We start from the raw sequence: 22,102 nt of genomic DNA, 5'->3' as shown, positions 1-22,102 counted from the left end.
TTTTTCCTCACTGAAATAGTATGTGGTTAATTGTACCCTTCTGAAGGAAGAGTGTTTTCAAGTGCTTCATCCTAAAGTGCATGAAAGCAGCTTTAAGACAAACGTAAGCCCAGCATATAAAGTGACAACCTACATGAGAATTGCATCAATGTGTGACCACAGTGTGTCAACTACAGGACTTAATAAAAACAACGTAATATTGTAGCTGTGACTGTCTCTGACAACTGAGCACTCTCAAACCAGAAGATAGATAAGGCTGGCAGCTAAATTTTCAGGTGAACTACCTGAAACTGTTAAAAGCATCAAGTATTCTGAATTGATTTACTGATTAACATGTCCTTTTCTCTAGAGTAGGGAATAGTCTAGAATTTTCTAGCATATTAAAGTAAACAGAATAAAAATAACACCACATTAAGCTATTATTTTAATGTAAGGACAAAGCAATATAGTTGTTAAAGTAAAATGAGAAAATTAATTAAAAAGTTACTTGTTAAAAGTGTATCTTGGCTAAATCACCAGCTCATCTTTGCAATACTTAGGAGAGGCTATCCTGTGGTATAGGTATAAGGAATTATCTATCTGTATATAAATACCACTAAAAATATTAAATCAAATTAATCTATAAATTGGAACTAGTTAAAATTTGTATGTTGGAGCCAAATTAACTGATTTGTTTAGCACATCCTCAGAAAAGTTTTGAGTGGTTTTGTTTTGGTTTTGTGTTGGCTTTTTTTTTACCAGACCTTTACTTCTCACTCTCAAACTTTAAATTTTCTCATATGGTCCTTAAAACTCTACTAGACAGAAAATTGATAACTTTTTTTTTCAGAGGTACATAATGTGAAAATTCTGCTTCTGAAAGACAATGCCAAGACACTCCTGCATTCTAGAAGCTTGGGATTATTTATGCTTGGTGACTTTCTGTGTGTGCTTTGTTGACGGTTCAACAGATGCATAAACACAGCATTCAATTAAAAAATAGTGTGTCTTGGAAGTTTCCAGGGTAATACTAAAAAAGAAAAGTAGAAATAAGGAAAAACATTGTAATTGTCAGAATAGTTTTTAAGATCTTTTCAGCTTTTTTTAGTGTTCTTTAGAGAAAATGCTAGCCAGAGCTGCAGTTCAACTGCTAGGCAAAGAGTGCATTATTTTTCTCATTAGCAACCTTTCTTTGGGTTCTGGGAGAAATGTATTAGGTGCTCACATGCCTGTGTTTGTGTCCCCTTCTTCCCAGAGGTGGTTGGTGTCAGGTTCTGGAGCACCCGCCTGTCCTCAGCTGAAACACTGGACCCATGGGCCTTACCCTTTGCTGTGATTTGTGAAGTTGTTTTCTCCCTCTCTGACATTTGAAAAAATCAGGGTGCAAATTGGGTCATTTTTACCAAGTATCTATTTGGAAAAGTCCTACATAAGTCAGCTGTTTTAAAAAATAGATTGTACATGCAAAGAAACAGAGACTGTAAGTCTGTGGTGTCCCACCCTTTTCACACAACATCAGAAATATAGGAGAGACCATATGGATGATCTTATGAAAGCTTGTTGGCGTGTAAAAGTCTCGTTACATGTTTCCCAATTGTAAAGGTTCAATAACTAAAAGTCAAATAGGTAAAACACTGTACCCAACAACATTGTTCAGTGTTCATGCACCAGTGATTCTTAAAAAGAAAAAGATAATTGATGAACAAGATTTTATGGTTATCTGACAGCTATTTTTCTTGTAACAGAAATTGTTACTTTATAGCTTATCTAGATGTAAACCTTTTTAATTCTAAAACTAAACTAGGAGATCTATGTTTTCATTGAGGGGTTAGAGCTAGATGATCTTTAAGGTCTTTTCCAACTCCAACCATTCTATGATTCTATGATTTTACTCTCTCTCACGATATCTACAGCGTTTGTATTGGTCCCAGTGACAAGGTGTGCACAAAGTTTCTGATCGTTGTCCCATGGGCTAGTAATTCTGTCTAATTTTAAACACCTACCCGGTTAGCTGGAACACTGCAAAGCCAATAACTACATTGGAATCTCCACATCCCAAACAGAAGGAGATCCAAGTGGATAGACACATGTATGTGTGTTTTCTTCCAAGGAATGCTACTAACCACTTCAGAAGTGAGCTCCTGGGCTCACCCTCCACTTATTGTGTGTTTCTGTGATTTGAGAAACACTGGTTCCAGTCCTGCTCCCTCTGCCAGGAGGAAGTGGGTTCCCTGCAGGAATAGGGAGTGCTCCATGCCTCCTTGCAGCAGTCCTGCCACCCCTGTTGACATGAGGAGGCTATTAATGCCCTGGAAAACAATTCCTATTTAGCCTTGCTTTCCTAGTTTGGCATGGTTCTGGCATGGGCTTTAAGAAGATATTAATTAAAAGGAAATTAAAATGAAGAAAAAGTGTTCTGCAACTTTAACGGTGAATTTTACAGGTACAAAGCTGTAAAAAATTTTATAGGGCTTTTACAGGTCTGTCTATTTTACAGACAACTGAGTATGGTAGTCTCTATACATTCTTTCTGAGCCATCGTCCAGGATCAGTATATTTGATTCCTGATTTCAAAGCACTCTTTAACAGTAGGACGAAATGTTCTGCATAGTTGTTATTTTTGCATTTAAAAAACTAGCATGTTATAGCTATTATTGATCTCTATGAAGAGAGTGTATGTGTACTCTTAGTACTGGCTCACTAAATGTAGATTTTTGTAATGACATTCTTTCATTTCGTGTTGACATTTGTGCCATATTGTTAATATTGACAGTCTTCTTAAGCGTTAAAGTAGCCCTTGAGTTGCAGTTCGATCCCTTCTCTCCGCTTCTTGAAGATCTTCCTGCCTTTTTCAGTTTCTAGGTGCTCATCACCATCCCTTCAGTCCTGTTTGCTTAAGCTACTGTTGTATTTGCTCCCTAACTTGCTCCAGTCAATGGTGTTCAACTGCTTCAAATAATACCTTTTTAATAACCTACCTGAAGTAAGTAAAGAAGTGATAATGCAGACTGTTGCCTTAGCAGAGCTGGCGGTTCGGCAAACAGCAGGAAATTGGCACAAGTGGCAGGTGGTGCAACAGAGCCATGGAAGTCTGTTTGATGGCATCCTTGGTCATCCCTGGCACTTGGCGCATCCCTGCAGCCCTCAGGCCCTGTCCTTATATGAGTTATACTGGGTTAAATTTTTTTAAGCTAAGTGGCTTTGGTTTGAGGTTGCTACAAATGTAGTGTCTAGACTTACAGGTTCAATTTCCATATAAAAATAACTTCACAATTTGGAAGTAATGGAGCTGTGAAGTTTTAAGGGTTTGTGTCATGTGTGTGGGTTTTCTGTTTTTTTTTAAGCTGACTTAAGTTTGCCTTCTGTATCTTAATGCATCGCCTGCCAGTAGCTTTGGGACATGTGAGAATGTGTTCCATACCTTGGTTAAATCTTTTGTACATCTTTTATGTACAAACACTCATCAGTCTTCTTCAGGCTTTTTGCCAGGACCTTTATTTCTGTGTGCACTGGAAGCTGTGATGGTGCCAGTGCAACGGTCCATCTTTAACTTCTGTAGCCTATTGTAATGATGTCAAATACTGTGTGCTTCAGTTGTCTGAGGTACAGCCTCCAACCCTTTCTTCTCTAATGGCCCAAGTCAGATATCTTCCTTTTTCCACTGTTCTGTCTTCTGCTTCATGGCTGGACTTTCATGCTTGCAACTGCTAAGGAAAATTTTGTTACTTGTTTAAAATCTGTGTGCTTTAGAGGAATGAGCTCAGGCTACAGGGATAGATTTAGGTACAGATAGGAGTTCCTTAAGAGAAATATAATTAGAAATTGTTAAATTGTGAAGCAACCTTACATCTTTTTTGCATCAAATACAGTATACTTGCATGCTGTCTGCATTGTTAAGAGCTGCTCCAAGTAACAACGTAAAAAAGTTGTAGTAACTGTGCACTGAAGTCAACAAGTGGGAGCTTGAATTTGTGTGCATATCTTCTATCTGCCATAATATACATAAAAAAGTAAAGCGTTGTGAGTTCTGACAGTAAATCTTTGCACTGATAACATGAGCTTACTACTGCATAGTTCTGATGAAATAAAAATTAAAGTGTTTTTTTTAAATACTTGTGTATTAGAGATTTTAATTCTATAGGAAACCATTGTACCCTAGTCCAGCCTCCTTCGTAACATCAGCAGAATTTTATGCTGCACCATAGTTGCAACTTGCGGTCAACCCCAAAGTTATTTCTAAGACATCACTTTTGCTGTTTAAGATTTTAAGCAATAGAGATTCCACCATGTTGCATAGTAAATCATTGGTTATCCTCACTGTAAAAATGTTTTGTATTTCTATTCTGACTTCTAAACACTGCTTACAGATGTAGATTTTGTTCTTTCCAGCCATATTTAAAAAAAAACAAAAAATGGAACAGCTGTACTGTCTAGAAACTTTCCTATAGATGTGCTTGATTGAATCGGTTCTTAATCTTTTGCATAAGGCTAGAAAGATTGCTTGGAAATCTTTCTCAGTGCTTGTTTGTCATACTGTAGGGAGCTGGCTTTTCAGACTGCTAGGAGTCATTACCATAGACCAGTCATTCTTGCCTTTAAAGATATAAAACCAACCAAAAAGATGTGCTGGGAAAAAAGCAATTTTCAAATATACAGAAAAAGATAATTACAAATTATATAACATAATTCCGTATTATTTAATAGGTTTATATTTACCAAAAACTGGAGGGAGGGAGGGGGGAACCCAACATTTAAAGCAGCTGTGAAGAAAATCCATTTTAATTAATACTTAATGGAGTAGTTGCCTTCAAAAATCTAATGGTGCTTTTCTACATTTGTCTAGTCGTTAAATCACATTCTTGCAATGTGAATGATTTGATTCAATTTTGGCCTAAAGGAATTCAAGCTTTCCCACCTTCCAAGGGTTTGCCCTCGTTAACACGTTATTCTTACATTATTGCCCTTTGATCCCTACTATTGAAGCTATTGTAGTTTATGTGAAATAACGAAATATTAAATGAGCCAAGGAGAGAATGAGGAAGTGGTTCAGAAATTGAGAGGTCATGGATAGGTTTTTCTCTCCTCAGATACCAGACTTACTCAATATATAAGTAGTTTGTGTGTATTTGTGAAATATATACTAATAAGCATGGTGTAGTTGTTTTTATTGGAATTTTCTTTTTGTTTAAGAACAAAATTTTTATAGTGGCCTTCCTACTCTGTTTAAAAATTAATTTCTGGAAGCTAGTATAACTTGCGGGTCCTTGGCTCTTTACAGTTCCTAATTGTCTGGGATACTTTTATACTTTTGAGGGAGGAAGGAGTTCCTCTGTAAAAATTGGCATGTCCAGAGCCTTTTCTTAAAAAAAACCAAAAAAAAAACCACCACCAAACCAAAAACCTGATGGTACAAGTATTGTAACAGATTCTGTGTTTTCATGTTTAAACAATAATGAAACAATAATGTAGGTTTAATGTTTCAGAATTTCTTATGTTTGAAAACAGTGAAAGTTAAACACTTATTAATCCCGCTATATCCTTTTTTTTTCAGGTAAAGAGCAGTCGTCGGGAGAGATGAACATGCACCCTGTCTCAGCAGCTCCGATGTCAGTGTTTAGTAAAGAATCAAACTCCTCAAAACATAGTGATCACCATCACCATCACCACCATGAGCACAAGAAAAAGAAGAAGAAACACAAGCATAAGCACAAGCATAAACATAAACACGATAATAAAGAAAAGGAGAAGGATCCCTTTGCTTTCTCTAACAGTCCAGCCAGTGCACGATCAATCCGCTCCCCGTCACTTTCAGACTGATGTCAATGGCTTCTCTGGAGTTCAACTTGCAATATTCTCTGAATACTTAGAAGGATGTATATAACTATAGCTTCTATCTTTTTTTATGGATGTAAGAATATGTGAATTGCCTTAGCAATTCAGAAGCTCTGCCACCATCCTTGTTTGAAGCCTTCTATTTGCATATGCGGTTGTTGAAATAATCTGATTCAAAAAATATGTTTTATGATTCTGAGTCATTTTGTATTTCGCTCTTCTCCACACCTCCCACTCTTTTTTCCATTTTAAACAAAGAAAACAGCCCTTTATGTAAGGGCCTCATGTCCACTGGCAACCCCCTGCACATCATGCTGACCATGTGTACTGCCAGAGTCAATTATGTTTCAATCCTTTGAAGAATGTTATGAGGCAGAGCATGTTTTAAGCAGAAGCCAATTGCCAGACCTTTGGTGAAGTGCTGTTTCCAGCGTGGTATTGTATAACCAAGTGTAGACCTCCTGAGAAGACGGGGATTTTCTGTAGTCTTCAGTTGAGCTGTTTCTTGCTTTAACCATTGCAATGTAATGTCCAAGTTTTACGAACAGTATATATAGAACATTTGCCTTTTTCAGATACTAAAACTCTTTAAAAATTCCAAGCTGCTTTTAAGCTGCAGGTATTTATTATGAACATGGCCCTTTGAATATAATGACATTCTGCAATTATGTTTTTGGAATTTTAGCAAAATGCTTAATGCATGTTTTGTCCTGTAATCAGGCTTTTAAAAATCCAATAAAGTTTGCAAATTATTTTGGCAGAGGCAGAATTTTTTCTTCAAGCTTGACATCGGAATATACTTTTGAAAGATGGATTTGCTAAAAGTAAAAAATATTTTTGAAAAGCTTAAAAATTAAAAGATTGAAAAAAATATATTTCCTCCTGCTGAGGGGTGGTTTTTTTGGAAGGGTTCTATACGATCAGCTCGTGAATCCACGGGAGAAATACTTCAGCAGATTAACCTAGGTCTGAGACTTTAAATGATGGATACATTTAAATTAGTTCAGCTGTATTTTATGCAGTGTACTATTTACACCCAGCAATTTTTTTTATTTAAAAACTTAAGTTTTTTAGAAGTTTTGATAATAGAGATAAGTTATCTCTGCCACTTTTTATGTGTTTTCTTTATTTGTGTATAGAGGCAGGGGTTTTATTTCCATGCACTGGTTGACTTCTGCTGCCCAGAGTTCACTTTACATTTAGCTTCCTAGAAGATGCTTGTATTTGGGTTAAATATTTTTTAATTTTTTTTTCCCAAATTCCTATGAGAGGGACTGATTCTCCTTCTTAGGGCAAAGAGCGAAAGTTCAACAGGGACCCAAGAAGACTTTTTTTAAGCCATATTCTGTTTCATGAAAGTTAATAAATACTTTTATATTATATACCTGCTATTGAATCCTGTAGTTTTTGTAATGACCAATTATCTGTAGAATGGAAAGATGGTAGACTGAGGTGTTTTGTAATGCACATATACTTATTTTATTATTCAAACACCATATCCCTTTAATACTGTTGTGCTAATAGTTGTGCTAATTGTACTTGGAACACATGTTACGGTACGTCTGGGCTGGGTTTGGACGTGCTGGACCTGGGCAGCATCACAGCCTCTGTCCTCGGGGGATGTGGTGCCCATCTGCTACCACACCAGCAGCTCTTCGTGTGAGGTGAAGCCCACCCTCGTGGGATCTGTTTCCTCTCTGCAATGACTGTGAGCTCTCACAGCTCAGATGAGCTGAAGGTTCAGCAGGAACAGGAGGACACCCAAGTGTGGGTAGAAGGAGGTACTGAGCGTGTGCTGGGTTCACCAGCCCCGCATGCGGCTCAGTTTGCCACCTCTCTTGGGCCAGCGAGCTGTTGCGTTAGCGTCACGGGCTGTGAATCACAGGGAGAGGCAGGGAGGCTGTAGCAACAGCTCCATGGAAATATTTCTAGGTGTTTTTCCCTTGGTTAAGGAGTGAGGTAATGCTGCTAAAGGTGTTTGAGAGAGACCGGGGCTAATAAGCAATGAAAGCTGGCATTGTTTGGGAGAGCAAAAGTACACGTATTTATGTTGTAAAAATGAGGTCATGGATAATTTAGGCCGGTGTAGTTTCTGCTTTTGGAGACTTGGATTTACACTCTTATGCTGAGGGAAAACGTATTGTTCAGTGGTACAGGCACAGAACGGAGGCAGAGCTGTAACATGGTGATTCTACCATCATATATTTGGCTGGATGACTTTAAGTGAACTATTAAATATATGCTAAGGAAATACGGTGAAGACACCGTTAATAGAAAATTGGAGGGGAAAAAAAAATCCCAAAAGACTTTTCCAGTGCGGTTTCTGAGGTGATGTCACGGTCCTGGTTCAGAATATCCATTAATGTGTTTGCTGGAATAGAAGGTCAGTTTGAGGTCTGCAGGTGGTACTACGTGGACAGGCAGTGCTCGCAAACTGCTCGCAATCAGGCAGATTGCACCAGTGATCCAAAAGCAACAAACTGAAATTCAGGAGGAGTGAATATAGAATATTGAACTTGAGGGAAAATTAAGTGCATGAAAGCAAACCATTCCCCCCACCTTGCAAGATGCGGTGAGGAAAAAAAGCACGGGGTTGCACAGGGGTGAGGAACTTGATACTATTGCAAAAGCAAAACTCACTTAAGGGTTAGCAGGAATTCTTTATATAAGATGTGAAAGTGCCAATGATTTTGGGCAACACATTTTAAGAAACAATCAAAGATTCACAGAATCATAGAAGAGTTTGGGTTGGAAGGGACCGTAAAGATCATCCAGTTCCAACCCCCCTGCCATGGGCAGGGACACCTCCCACTAGACCAGGTTGCTCAAAGCCCCATCCAGCCTGGCCTTTAATAGGTGAGTAAATTCCCCCAAGTGAAAACAACAAATAATGTTGCATATAAGAAAAAAATAAGGGGAATTGAGTATTCTGGCACTAGAATAAAAGAAGTCTGAAGAAGGAACTCTCCCTTCTAATACCTGAAAGATTGCTACAAGAAATGTTTATCGATTGTTCTTGACATTTCCTGTGGGAAGGAGGGGATTAGCTTTATTTGCAAGAAAAGGGGTTTTTTTTGAATGTAAAAAGGGAAAATACTCTTAACAGGCACCTAATGATGATGTGAAAGCTGTTTTCTTGTAGATTTTTGAGCAGCAGATTGGCAAACATCTGGCAGGGGATGTTTTTGGGGTGCTGCACCCTGGCACAGTGCGGGGACCTCCCTGCTTTGGTTCATTTCCATGGATTCTTCGATCTTCCATTTTTGTCGGTGAAATTACTGCGGTGGTTCCCTGGGCGTGATGGGCACTTGTGGGAGGCTTAGGAGAGGTCCTTGCCTGCCAAAGATCTTACTGATTGCAGCTTAGCTGTGGTCATTCTTCTGCTGAAAAGTCGATGACTCTTTCAAAGCTATAACATGAGATCAATTCAAGTTAAAACTTTGCATTTGGAGGGTGGATTAAAGCTCTTTGTCCTCGTCACCTTCAAACCTCGCAGGCTGGCTGTAACCTGTGCAGTTGATTTTGGTCTGGGTTCTGATTTTCAATTAAAACTTGTGGTGTGTAGTGCACTGTCCTTGCAACAAAAGGAGAAATATTTGATTTGGTTGGGGTACTATCCAAGTACGTGGGAGAAATTTGGGGAGGCTGGAGCGAGATGAGCGTGCGTGACTGGCAGTTTTTTCTTTGCTGTGTTATAATAAAAAAGGGAATGGTCTCAACAATAACGGGCCAAAGAAATGTGCTTCAAAAATTACTCCAAAGGTCATATCAGGTCAAATTTTTTTTTTTAAATTCTTTTTATTCTTTTTCTTTTATGTATTATTATTTATGTATTATTATTTTATGTATTATTTATGTATTATGTATTTATGTATTATTTATGTATTATTATTCTATTTTATTCTATTCTGTTTTATTTTCAGCCACAGAATTGATTTTCAGAAGAGTGTTAATATGAAGCATTTCATTCTGAAAATGCACTTTTCATTTTCTAAATCTTCCTATATCTTATAAATAAATCATACTGTAAAATTTAAGTAACTGATAAAACTTCTAAATGAAAATATGCCCTAAAAAGAAGGAAAAAGTTTGAAAACACATTAAGAATGAAAGCAGTTTTCAAGACCTGATTGACTTCTCTTTTCAAAAACTTATTTCAGGAAAAAAAGCCTCTTCTGGAAGTTATCTGTTCCTCACCTTTCCAGGAAAAGGAGGGATGACTCAAACTCGTTGCTGATTTAAAAGCTGTTTGAATCTATGTGAGTAACCCTCTGTTCCTCGTGGGTGCTGGACGGGCTCGTGCCAAGCCTCGCTGGGTCTGCCCGGGTGTGGGTTTCAGCGTGGGATCCCAGGGGACACCGTGGGAGCAACAGAAAGGTGGCCACAGTCTTCCTTCAGCGCCCGCCTGCAGCCTGTGTAGCAGCAGTCCTGGACCTGCTGGCTCTGCTCGGCTTCTAGTCACTTATTTTGTTAAATCTTTCAAGTTTTTTTAGTGCCTTAAACTTTGGCATTATAGGAAAGACTTTGGTGCTTTAGTAGCTCATCTGCCACCCAGGAGTCAAACTGAAGAGTTTTTAGCAATACTGCAAATATTTGAGTACAGCTTTTCAGGTTGATATGAAAGTCATTGACAGTGTGTCATTGTTTTGCTAGTTTTAGTCACTCAATTCCTAATTTTTTTGTACACTGAAAAACTGGAGGTAGGGAAGAAGAAACAACTGGAGGTATGGAAGAAGGAAGAGGGACCGAGATGATCTGTCACCACAGTGAAGAGACTTGGAGATATTAAAGGTGTTGCATCAGTTTTATCACTCATCTTCCTAAGGCAGTTTCTACTGCTTTTAGGTATTTCGGACTCACCCACAGAGCTGCTGCCATCTTCACTTGTTGTCCTCCATTGTTTATTTACCGTCAGCTCTTATTCCAGCGTATTGATGTAATAGTCATCTGAGAGATGTCCAAGCTTCAAGGAAGGCAGATGACTCAAACCATCCACCAAACCAGAGAGTTCAAGCTGCTTTGGAGCAGGATGATGCCCTGCGCTGGGGATTTCAGTCTCTTGTCTTGGTTTTTCATCATCTGTTGCCAGCTCTGTGGCCAGCAAGCTACTACAGTTTATTTCTCCTCCAGGCATAGATGTTCCTTGTCCCTTATGGACATCATACAGTTCCATTAAAGCATCTTTCTTTCTTTTTCTTGTGTTTGGAGCAGTATGGATAGAAAATGTTTCTCTATCTCAAATGCTTTTATCAAAGGATGCAGTCATTTTAAAATGTTGGAATTCATGTTTGTTATTAAGTACTTGACTAATTTCAAAATACTGAACACTTCCAATTGCTTTAATTTTGAGACTCAGATTTTTAAAACCAGACATTTGTTTTTACAGCACTGAAAATCTTCCAGGTACTTAATAAAACACTCAGCACTTACAAGCCAGGACAAGACATAGAGGAGGAGAGAGAACAAAGGGGTTTTGTATGTCTCTTCATGGAAGAGAGAAGTGCAATTGTAAGAGAATCGATAAAGGACTTCAAGGAATTGGTTATTGACTACTGCTGTAATGTAGGAGTTATGGAAATCTAAATAAAATAGTGTGGAGAGAGCAGTTGAATACAATACTCCTTTTCTTTTTTTTTTATGAAAGGCTTTTTCAACAGTTTGGAGAAAAATGCATTTATAAAATGAAAACAAGACACTGATAATGTGTATAACATATAACAGCTGCTAAGTTTTTGATTGCTGTCCTTGAGTGCTGTATTCCTTAGTGTTAATTGAGAATGTAGCAAGAGCTTCTTTTCCCTTCCCCTTCCCTTTTTTCCATAGTCAAGCAATTTATCGTGACTGAATACCTGTCCTCTACCCGAAACTAAGAGCTTGGATTTTCTCTTTTAATTTTCCTTTAATGATTTATGCTATTAAGAACAGGGAAAGCTTCTAAATATGTGATTTACAGTTGTTTTATGAAAGCCTGATTTACCTGTTCTGTAATTACATCTGTAGCGTGTACCGGGGCTGCACAGAAATACAATTGGGAATTGGCCCTTTGTGCACAGAGGAGCTGTAGTTTTATCAATATGTATTTCTGGTCGTGGTTCTAAGTGAAGCCAATGATTCGTAGCTGTTCCTAGAGTCTGGGCCGGTTTTAGGTATTCAGTGCCACCAGTTGGAGCAGATATCACCAGGCCATTGAGAGCCCTTCCAGCTTCCCCAGTTTGACTGCTGTTTTTTTCTCATTCATCTACCTTTCTCATACTTAAATATGATGGAAACTTCACTCGAGGATGATTGAGAATTCAGTCTGGGCAGACTTTCGGTCTGGGGTGATCCTGCTCCACACACTGGGCTCCTGAAGCAACTCCTGACGACAGTTACCTGTCTACTACGGAAAAACTGGAAAGCTGTGAATCTTGGGGCGTTTTTTGGAAACTCTTATTTAAAGTAAAAATGAACTAGCATAAAGCATCCATAATGCCTTATACTGCTAAAAGAAGCTCCAGGTGGTGAGTTGTTGCTCGTCTGGTACCTAATATTCTTGGGGCTTTGACATTGATCGGAAGGATCATTCAGGCTGGTTTGTTTGGGGGTTTTTTTGCATCTACAAAATTCCTCTCTGTCAAGGCAACATCCTTCTCTTCCTTCAAACTACAGCTCAAGTCCTCTATTTGCATGCAAATGACTTCTCTACCCTATCGGGAGGCAGGGTAAAATAGACAAGAAGTAATTGAGCTCACCCAAGCTGCAGTCGTAACCACCAGGACTTTTTCTCCAAGCCCTCCTGCGTGATGACCAGTCTGTTCATCAGCCACATCTGCTGTTTAGGTGAGTCGTTTAGGACATTTCGTGCACCTGCTCATGCTGTACCAGCACCTTCCCAGGCTGGGAAACGGGGAGAGACTGGAAAGGGAAGTGTTGTGTACCTCTCACAAGCTGAATTAGCTGCATGGACAAGGGCCACCTTGCACCCCATCAGTTCTCAGGCTTCTTCTCTTCTCTGTGCTCACCTCATTCTCGTGTGTCTCCTCTTCCTTCTGCCCATTTTTTTTTTCCTCTATCTTTTTTTTTATTTTCCACAGCCTCAGACATGAGCTGCTCAGGATGTCGAGGCTTCAAACCTCACGGGGATGAAGAGCAGTACCAGAAGAAGGGAGTATATTCATGCAGAAGGTATCAGTCTGTGCCACCAAATAGTCTTTAATGCCCTTGAGACAATTAAAGGTGGTTAAAACAGTATGAGCATGCCTGCGGGTGAGGACAGTCTGCTAATTAGCAGCAGTCTACTCCCATAGCTTGTTGGTTTACTTTTTTAGAGGTTTTGACTGCTCGGATGGATAGCGTTGTGCCCTCGGCTGCCTGGCACAGCTCCGGCGTGGTGGAGCCCATCGGGGAGAGGGTCACCGTAGTTGCCTGGCATGTCTCTGCTTACTGAGCTGAGGGTGACACTGGTGCCTCAGCAGCAATGACCCACTTGTTTGGTCAAAACGTAAGCAGCGATTCACCTCCACACACAGCTCGCCTCCAGCCCCGTGTTTACAGGCTGGCCTGTAAACAGGCAGCTGAGCAGCATTTTCAGCTTAGAGGAAAAGAGGTCATTTTGTTTAGGATTGGGTATTTTTTTTTTCTTTTTAAAAGGCTAGCCTTCTGTTAAACATATTAAGCACGTTAAGTTGAGCTAATCATGTGCCATGTCCTTTCCATTCGGAGACTGTAGATTTTTTTATATAAAATTTGTTTTGAATAATTGCAGGATTTTTACATAAATTGACTTTATATGGCCCCGATCATGTCCTTTGGAGTTAATAATGCTCATATTAACGTTTGATTCTGAAAAATAGCAAAACCTCAGTAGGGCATATGGAAATGAGAGGCCCCGTTGTGAGCTAATGACCTCTGTGAATGAACGAACATGTCAGCACCATAAAATGAGATACACTTAATAGCTTTTTACAATGGATGCTTGTATACGATACACATCAGCGTACTGTGAAGTGGCTTGTTATCATAAGACCATAATATAGAACTTTTCTGTTGAAATGGTTCTCTCTACTTCTTGGGAAATATTTGTTCAAATAAATATGTGGGTTAGTGAGGCAACAGATAGTTATTTGTCTCGCAAGTGTGAGTAATGTAATATGAACAAGCATTAATGACCTAACTCCTTAATTCAACAGGAGATCCTTATTTTTCTTACACGCTATCTTATTTCTTAATATTTTGGAACCCATCGCTCAGTGTGTGTTGTGTGTTCCCAGGGGAGCTGAGCACAAGCTACAAGCTTTGGATAACCCTCAGTTCTGCTCAACTTTATCATCTCTTGGACACTCTCTAAGACTTCTTCAGCTCAATGGCTGGCAACTACGTGTATCTGCTCCCTGAATCATCCACTAACATCTGCCTGAAATAATGAAAAGACTCGCAGTTTTCAGTAGATGTGAGAGGTAGAATTGGCCAAACCATCCACATGATTTAGAAGTCTTTGCCTGATTTTCAGAAGAGCCTTGGCAAAAATGAAGCTCTGTGAAATGACTTATCACTTTGATACACGGCTGAAGCAGTTCACAAAATTGCTGCCCCCGGGGCAGAGGTAGCAGGAGAGAACGGACACTTCGGGCTCAGCCGTTCCAGAGTGAAATCTAGTGGCTTAGACTGACGCCCAATGAAGGCAAGTCAAATGTAAAATGGAAAGTTAATCTAGCCCAGGGAGTAAGGCAACTAAGTGAATGGATCAAGAACTGGAACAAGGAGCCAGCGACAGAGAATAAAGTCAAAGGAAGATCTGAGAGGGAATAGCAACAAGGAGGAAAAGTTAGGCATTGAGAGACAATGGGCAAAAATGACAAGACAAAAGTCTCTTTGAACGACAATCCCCTCCAGAAGTTGGGTTGTAACCAGAGGTTCAGAAGTCTTGGTGCTCCTGGGCAACAGGTTTCATAGCTGTTTGCTAAAATGTGTGCTTTATTCCTCTGTAGGTATCAGTTACCCAAAGGATGGCAATCTACAACAGCTCTTAGTTGCCAGTCTTTTACCTTGTGTGAGCCTGATGTTTTCCAGTGCTGCTGTTGAACCACGGAAGAGTCAACATGCATCACACCATCAACATAATAGAAATCGCTTTTCTTCGAATTCAGTCTTTTTTAAAAAAAAAACAACCAAAAAAAAAAAAAAGCCCAAACCAAGCACAAAGTATTCTCTTTGGAGAATATGACTAAGGTTGCAATTCAAGTGGAGATAAGACCATCTGGGCAACTTTATTCAGCTCTTTGGCATCAAAGTACGATGAGATGATCTCAAAGCGGTGTCTTGAGTGTGGAATGGGGCTGCAGGAGGAATCAGGTCATGCTCAGATCAGCTCAGTCTTGCTCTGGAGGGCTGAATCCTGTTTCTGTGTCTCCATAGACAGAATTATTAGGGGATGCTGCCAGGTCATTTCAGCTATAATTTTCAGAAAAGGTCATTTTTAACTTCTCTGTTCATCACTCAGCTTGAGACACACAGCTCTGATTAGGAGAACTGCTGAGTCTTGATGGCTTCAGCTGGAGATGGCAGGGGCCTGTGCTGCACACATCCAGTACAGCAAGTCTCTGGTAGTGCCTGTTACAGACTGTAGCAGTAGTGCTATATAATGCTGTGAATTCTAGAAACTTGGTTTCTTGAAGTCTTAAGGCAGGCTCTTAAAATTAGTGGAAATAGTTTGTTAATGTCTCATCTGAAAACAGTGATAATGCTGCCTTTACCTCAAAGGACTGTTGTCACAATATTTTGGAAACAGCTTGGACACCACTGCAAGGACATTTCTTGATCATCTTGTCCAGGGACAGTTTTGGATGGTGCTCCATAAATAAAGAAGTCAGGAATCGGTATGTGGTGACTGTGCTGGGCTGCTCTGTCTTGCTGTTGGTACCACTGGCAGCACCTGGAAGATTCTGCTGGTCGTGCAGCCCCTATGTGCAGCCCCATGCAGTGTATGAACAGCAAGGGTGGGGTGCTGTGTCCCTTTCTTCTCAGCAGCATTTAGCATTGCAAGATGGATCTGACTGAGAGCAAGCTGGTTCAGATCTTCTGATCTGGGACAGCTGCCTGGCTTGGTCTGCAGCATGGTGTTGATGTGGGGAAGCAGATGGAGCAAGGGTGTGCTGTAAGACCCTCTGCTTGTTGCTGTGGGTGATATAGTTTGAAACAAGGGTCTACAGCACCAGGACCTGCACAGAAAGCACCTGAATAAATAGGACACACTGGAGTCAGAGCAACAGAGCCGTGAATCAGTGTCTTGCCAGGGGACACACTCCAGTGGGAGTGGGAATCTACCCTGGTTTGAGTGACTTGAGTACATTTTGGGTGATGTATTTTGCATTTAGGTGACCATGCTGATAGCTCTAAGAGCATGCTAAAACTGGTGGTTGCAGAGATATGAATATACTAAGAAGTGCAGGAGAGATGTTGGCCTACATTGGTGTCTTGCAACACAAAATTGGTCACAGTCTCCGTCAGGTCCTCAGTAGCAAACACACAACCAGCTAGGAGGTCCTTCTGTAGAAGGCAGGAGGCTGTCCCTCGGCCATACTGCCATCTCCCTTCTTCAGCCTTGTGCTGCGTGTTGAACATCGTGTGTCTTCTCAGTATTTGATCACTATTTTTCTTTGACAAGCGACCTTGGAGCTGGGATGAAATATAGTTCACGCCAGTGGCTACTTGCCATCCCTTGTTATATCTGCCTGCTTTAAGGTCATTGCAAAACATTAGACGGACTTCTGGTGAAAATAATTGGTTTTCTCTTTGGACAGCATTCCAAATTTAGCACATCCTCTCCGAAGCTTAGCAAAGCACTTTCCTGGAGCTGCATCAAGCCCCAGTGTTCAGTGTTTAAAGCTTAGTGTTAATGCCTGTTGGAGATGATGTTGTAACAGTTAGAAGACCCTGTCACACTTTGAGTGATGGTCTTGTTTTCTGGAAAGCTCTCTAGCATCTTGGAGATGTCAAATTTTGGAATCAAGCACTGACTTTAATGCTGGAATGTTCCCCATGGGCCCTGATGTTTTATCCAAAAATTCAAACCTTTGTATACAATTGTTGCTGTTGATTTCCAGTCTAGGGGATTGCCTCAAATTCCCCCCAAGTTTGGTGTCACCATAAAAGCTTACATCTCTTTGCAGCTAATCAGAGAGAGGGGCTGGGCAGTAGAAGATCATCTGAGTTTGAAGACATTGAAGGAACCCTGGATTAGTAGCTCTGGAGCTGAAGATTTATAAAGTGATTTTATGTATTCTATTCCTTTTCCTGGAGGGACTGAATCCTTCTCTTGACAAAACGAGACATGCCTTTTCTGCTTCTCTCCATTCTGCACAGTTCACGCTCCCCAGGGATGGGAGGAGTTCCTTCAATGAAATATAAACAAAAAAATCAAGATTCAGTTGCTACATGGAGAATAGCAATTAGCATTTTCACTGTGAATGTTTAAAACCCTTTACATGTTTTAACCCTCTTATTCTTGTTTTCCAGGTGAGGAAATTGATTTGGCTTAAAACTCCCCAGAAAGGCCTGGGCAATCCTGCCACTGAAACACGGAATTTCTTTGTGTGATGGGTAGAGAGAGAGACTAAGAGGCAGAAAGTGCCAATTCCCAGATTTTTTCCTCAAATATTTGTAATGGATATGAATTCACTCAGGCAAGCTCTCAGTTTTGCCATGAAACCTGAACTCTACCATCCCGTCATTGCACCTCCAGCTCAAAAGTATTCTGATGGAAGTGAACCCCACGTGAAGGCCATATCCAAGTTGCTTCGTGGCACCACGCGGAGGGTAAGATTTAGTGCCAGGTAGAGGAAGGAATCCCTTTTCTGAATGAAGGGCCCAGCTGTGCGTTACTGCTGTGCCTGTTGCTAACGTTATTTCTGATGAGGCGTGTTTACTTACTTTCACCATGACTGTCCGGAAATCCCATGGCAAGGAGCGTCAGAACATTTGCCAAATCACTACTTCACCCATCAAGCTGATTGTTTCATGTTATTCGGTCTGGTTCACATTAAGGCTTTGCTCCATTGCTGCCTTTGCTCTTTTGGGGTATATTGATTACTTGTGGTGGGTTTTATAACAAACAGCCCTTTCTGAGGGATTACTCCCCCCTTCTCTCACCAAGCCTGTGGCGTGTTAGTAAATATAGTACTAATCTCTTCTACTTCAGACACAGTCTCTCTAAGGCAATTCACCCAAAGGAATCAAAAGCAAAACTCTTTCCACTGGTTAATTACTATTGTAATGTCTTTTGCAAAGCAAACAAGAAAGAAACAGCCTACCTATAAAATGGAAGGAATGTAATAAAACTGAAAGGGGCTTAATTTCTTCTCCTGACAGGTATCTTATTTTTCCATACATCAAAACTGGTGTAAGAAAGAGACGTCCTGCAAACAGAGGGAGGCCGGTGTTGCGTGAGAGCCAACTGGCTACGTGAAGGGAAAGTCTGGCAGCCTGGAGTCCGGCTGGCTGGGGGTGCACACTGCTGAGCCCCCTCATGCCGGCTCAGTCAGGGGGGCTGAAGCCTCTCCAGGGGGACTCCTCCGGAGCAAAAGAGGAGATTTGACTGATAAAGGCAGGCCTGAAAGGCTGTCTCAGATCTGCTGTCTGCAGTCCCTGTAAAACTCTGCAATGGACAGAGGGGGCCTTTCACAGCCCAGACTTGGAAGCCTGGCGTACTCCCCAGCCTCTGATTTAACAATTTCGTCTTACTTCCAACCTTAGATGAATGGCAAAAGCATAAGGGATCAGAGAGAGAAGACTGTTGCTTTGCAAGAGAGAGGCAACACCTTCTTGGAACCTTTTGCAAGTTACATTATTGCTCCTCTTATTTATTTGCACAGTTCCATGTGGATCCTGCTGTTTTTACCTATTGGTAAAGAATGAGCTGAATTAATAGAGGGGTGAAAGTCTGCTGGAGAGTACATGCTCCAATAATTAGTTTTAAAAATGGGTTACTTGTTTTATTTCTGCTATGCATGTGTTGTGTTTATACCTAAGTTGGCTTTTTGTTGTGCTTCAAGAATTCCTGAGTGTCTTACAGGTAACTTGAGAAGGAAACAAGATGGGCTTGTGCTCTGCAGATCCTTTAAAATGTAGGAAGGCTGTCTTTTAAAGTATATTTTGTGCTTAATTTTACTTTTGAGATTCATATTGGTCTCCTGGAAGATGTGTGAGGACTGATAGTTCAAATAGCAAAATTCTACTTCTCTAGTAATTAGATGTTTTCTGAAGGTGCTGTGTAAAAGCTAAAACGTGGGGTTTGCACCAAGGTGTTTATATGCTAAACATTACATGACTGTCAATGGGGCAAGAAAAGAAAGTAGAGGAAGAACGGGTGCTGTCACCTGTTAATTTGGGTCAGGCTTCCCTAGGCTTGTTTTGTTAAATGCTTTTCTCTCTCTGAAGTAATGAATTTATGGGTGAGATGATAATAAGAGGCATAGCAGGCCAAGTCTGGAAGTTTTTCCACCTTTTGAGCCAAAAAGGGTGAAGAGAATATCAACACTGCTGCTAAGAATAAAAAATCTAGAGGAATGGAGTTACTGAACCTTAGAGATGAACCAAGGAAATATAACCTGAAATTAGGCTGTGATAGAGAGCTTTTTTGAGTTTTGAGTCAGCTCCACAGCTCTTAATTAATTGGCTGACATATGCCGATTTCGATATTGTGATCCGTAACAGCAAACTCCAAATGGAAGTGAGAAACGCAGCTGAACACAACTTGGCAAGTTTCTGTGGTGTCTGAGTTGTATGCACTCTTTCGGCTACGTGGATATGTTGCAGAAAAGGTTACAACAACTTAAACTGGAAATGCTCACAGCCCTGATGAAAGCTTTGATATCTGAAACATGGAGGAAGATTACGCTCTGGGCACATGCCAAAAATGAGAGGGAGGAGCTGGCACCACCTTAGCTGGATTTGAGCTTTCATCAGCTGAGGAGAAATCAGCTGGGAGAAGACCTGAGGAAAAAACGCATCTCTGGTAACAGGAAATTGTATTTCTTAACGCCGCTGCAGGGACTCCCTGCCATACTGTCCCATTCCCCAGTGTGCCTGTTGTGAAGGTGGCTAAAAGCTGTCAAAAAACGCAGTGCCAAGAGACACCATGTTAAGAAAATATGGGTGTTCAGCTCTCACCTGCCCCAGGCCTCTTCCTTGGCGTCCTCTCACAAGCCTGTTGCCTCTCTCCGTTCCAGCCTCACAGACCCCCCCTGTCCTGCGCATGTGAACTGCAATCAAAAAAGGAAAAAAAAAGCCTGGAGAAATGTCTTTCAAACCCTTTGTTTGGCTAAACAAGTCAATGTGATCACCAGCTTAAATTCACTGTATAGGGAATCTATACAGTCTCTGCTGTCTCTGCTGGGAAGTTCGGGAGTCCGGTTGAAAACGAATTGACAAAAGTAGCATTGATGGTAAGAGATCCTGCAAGAACTAAAGCAAAACCTCAGGACATGCAAATAAACATCCATTTCTTGGTATTTCTATACACTTACTTGCTGCTGCTTGTGAGCAGCATGGTGCAGCTGACAAATGTGGTCTCATTCCTCAGTTCCGCTTACCCTTCACCCTCCTAGGAAGGGATACAGTGCCATTGAGTTGCCTTCCTCATTCGGGCCACCGTTCTGCAGTATTTCATCTCATCATACAGCTAATTAAATATGCAAGCACTTATTATAAATTATGGCCTATCAGTGGGAAAATTCTGTCACAGATAAGTTTCCAAATTTGCTGCTGTAAATCTTGAATGGTTCATTGACGCGTGGTTAAAACACAGCTGTAAATCTCTCTGTGAGACATGTGGCGAGGAAGGAAACACACGGGGGTTTTTCATGACAGCAGTTACAAGGAAAAAGCTCAGAGCTCTGCGTTGTTGCCAATCCGACCCCATCGGTGTCTGAAGTAATTAACGGATTCCTGTTTTTGTACTATGGCTGGAAAGTGATAAAAAGAAATAATCAAGTTGCTTTTACCTTGATTCCTGTCACTGAGAAATACAAACACCCATAAAAGCCCTCAGCTGTTTTCACTTGAGTTCAAGTCAAACATTGCAAAGTTTACGGTTCCCACCCCCAACTTTTGATCTGGAGTATGAGGTAATCAAACTGTTTGCATCTTTAACTTAAAGTAGGTGTGTAGCTAACACATACCAGCTCTGAAATACGCTTAGATGCTGCTGAAAATCCATCCAGGTGTAAAAATTGCCATTGTTTTCAGGAAATCTACACTAAAATATTTTCTCATATTTTTGTATTGTAGGATGCAGACACAAAGGAGAAGGTGCATGGAGACAGACTGCAGGAAGAATATATGGAGCTGCCGCTCTCTCTTTCCTAATTAGGGTATGAGTCTACAAATAGTAAATCCAGTACCGCTGAACTCCTGTCCTCCTCCTGCTCTGTTTCTGGGGAATCCCATGCATCGGCACAGGGGCTCTCCTTGATGGGGTGAGTCAGCCAGAAACCAAATCCAACCAAAATCAGAGGGGAAAAAGCATTTTGTGCCTTTTGGAGAACAAAATTAAATCCCCTGGGGAGCAAGTGTGGGACAGAGGTGGTAGAAGGAGGGAACATCAGTGGCAGCTGGGGGTGAGACGCTGCTCCTGGGATTCAGGGGTACCAAATCCCATGGGAGTTTAAGCACTTGGTGGTGTCGAGCACTAAATGGTACTTAGCAAAAGGTGCCTCTGTCGTGTAAAAGCTGCGAGCTGGAGGCAGCTGGGGGACAGTAGATTTTGCATGCGTTTTTGGAAGAGAAAGCCAGCATGTTTGGGAACTACAAGTGGGAGGCTGTTCCCTTGCAGGGACGCAGCTATATGAAAGGAGGCATTAATGGGGAGTGCGGCTGCAGTACCAGCTCAGGAAAGCCACTCGGTGCTCTCTTAGTTCCATTCCTTCAAAGCTCGAGCACTTCGCTGAATAAAGGCATATGGGACCAATAAAGCAGATTTAAGGAGATGGAGTCCAGGTGGCAAAAGGGTATAATGGGAAGTGACTTATGGGAAAACGTTGCATTCAAAACTCTTCTGTTGGTTTAGGTGACCCTTTAAATCCAGGCCCTGCTTTTAGTCAATGGGACTACTCATGAGAGCTAAATTGCTTATGTTGCAGGACTGAGCCTACTGAAAGGAAGACTTTTCAAGGAGGTCCAAATAAATGTTGTAACTCATGCTCATAGTGCTCTTGTTTTTTAGCACTAACCCAGTTGAGAGCACAGCCAACCAATTTGCCATAATTTGTATATTTGGTTGGCCTGTGTTTACAGAGGGGAGATCTGGATTTATTTT

The 22,102-nt window shown here is 40.9% G+C and overlaps 1 protein-coding gene across 1 annotated transcript in view; it reads left to right on the top strand.

Annotated features, from left to right (window-relative positions):
• The window catches only part of TAF2 (TATA-box binding protein associated factor 2), a 62,408-nt gene extending 55,220 nt beyond the window's left edge, over positions 1-7,188 (top strand). The window contains exon 26 of the mRNA XM_074144952.1: positions 5,531-7,188. Coding sequence (XP_074001053.1) covers positions 5,531-5,796 — 266 coding nt within the window. The 3' untranslated portion in view covers positions 5,797-7,188. The remainder of the gene's footprint in view (positions 1-5,530) is intronic.
• The last annotated feature ends 14,914 nt before the right edge of the window (positions 7,189-22,102 follow it).

Source organism: Numenius arquata, chromosome 3, assembly GCF_964106895.1.
Source record: "Numenius arquata chromosome 3, bNumArq3.hap1.1, whole genome shotgun sequence".
In the NCBI taxonomy this organism is placed as follows: domain Eukaryota; kingdom Metazoa; phylum Chordata; class Aves; order Charadriiformes; family Scolopacidae; genus Numenius; species Numenius arquata.
This window is presented reverse-complemented; position numbering and strand designations above follow the sequence as displayed.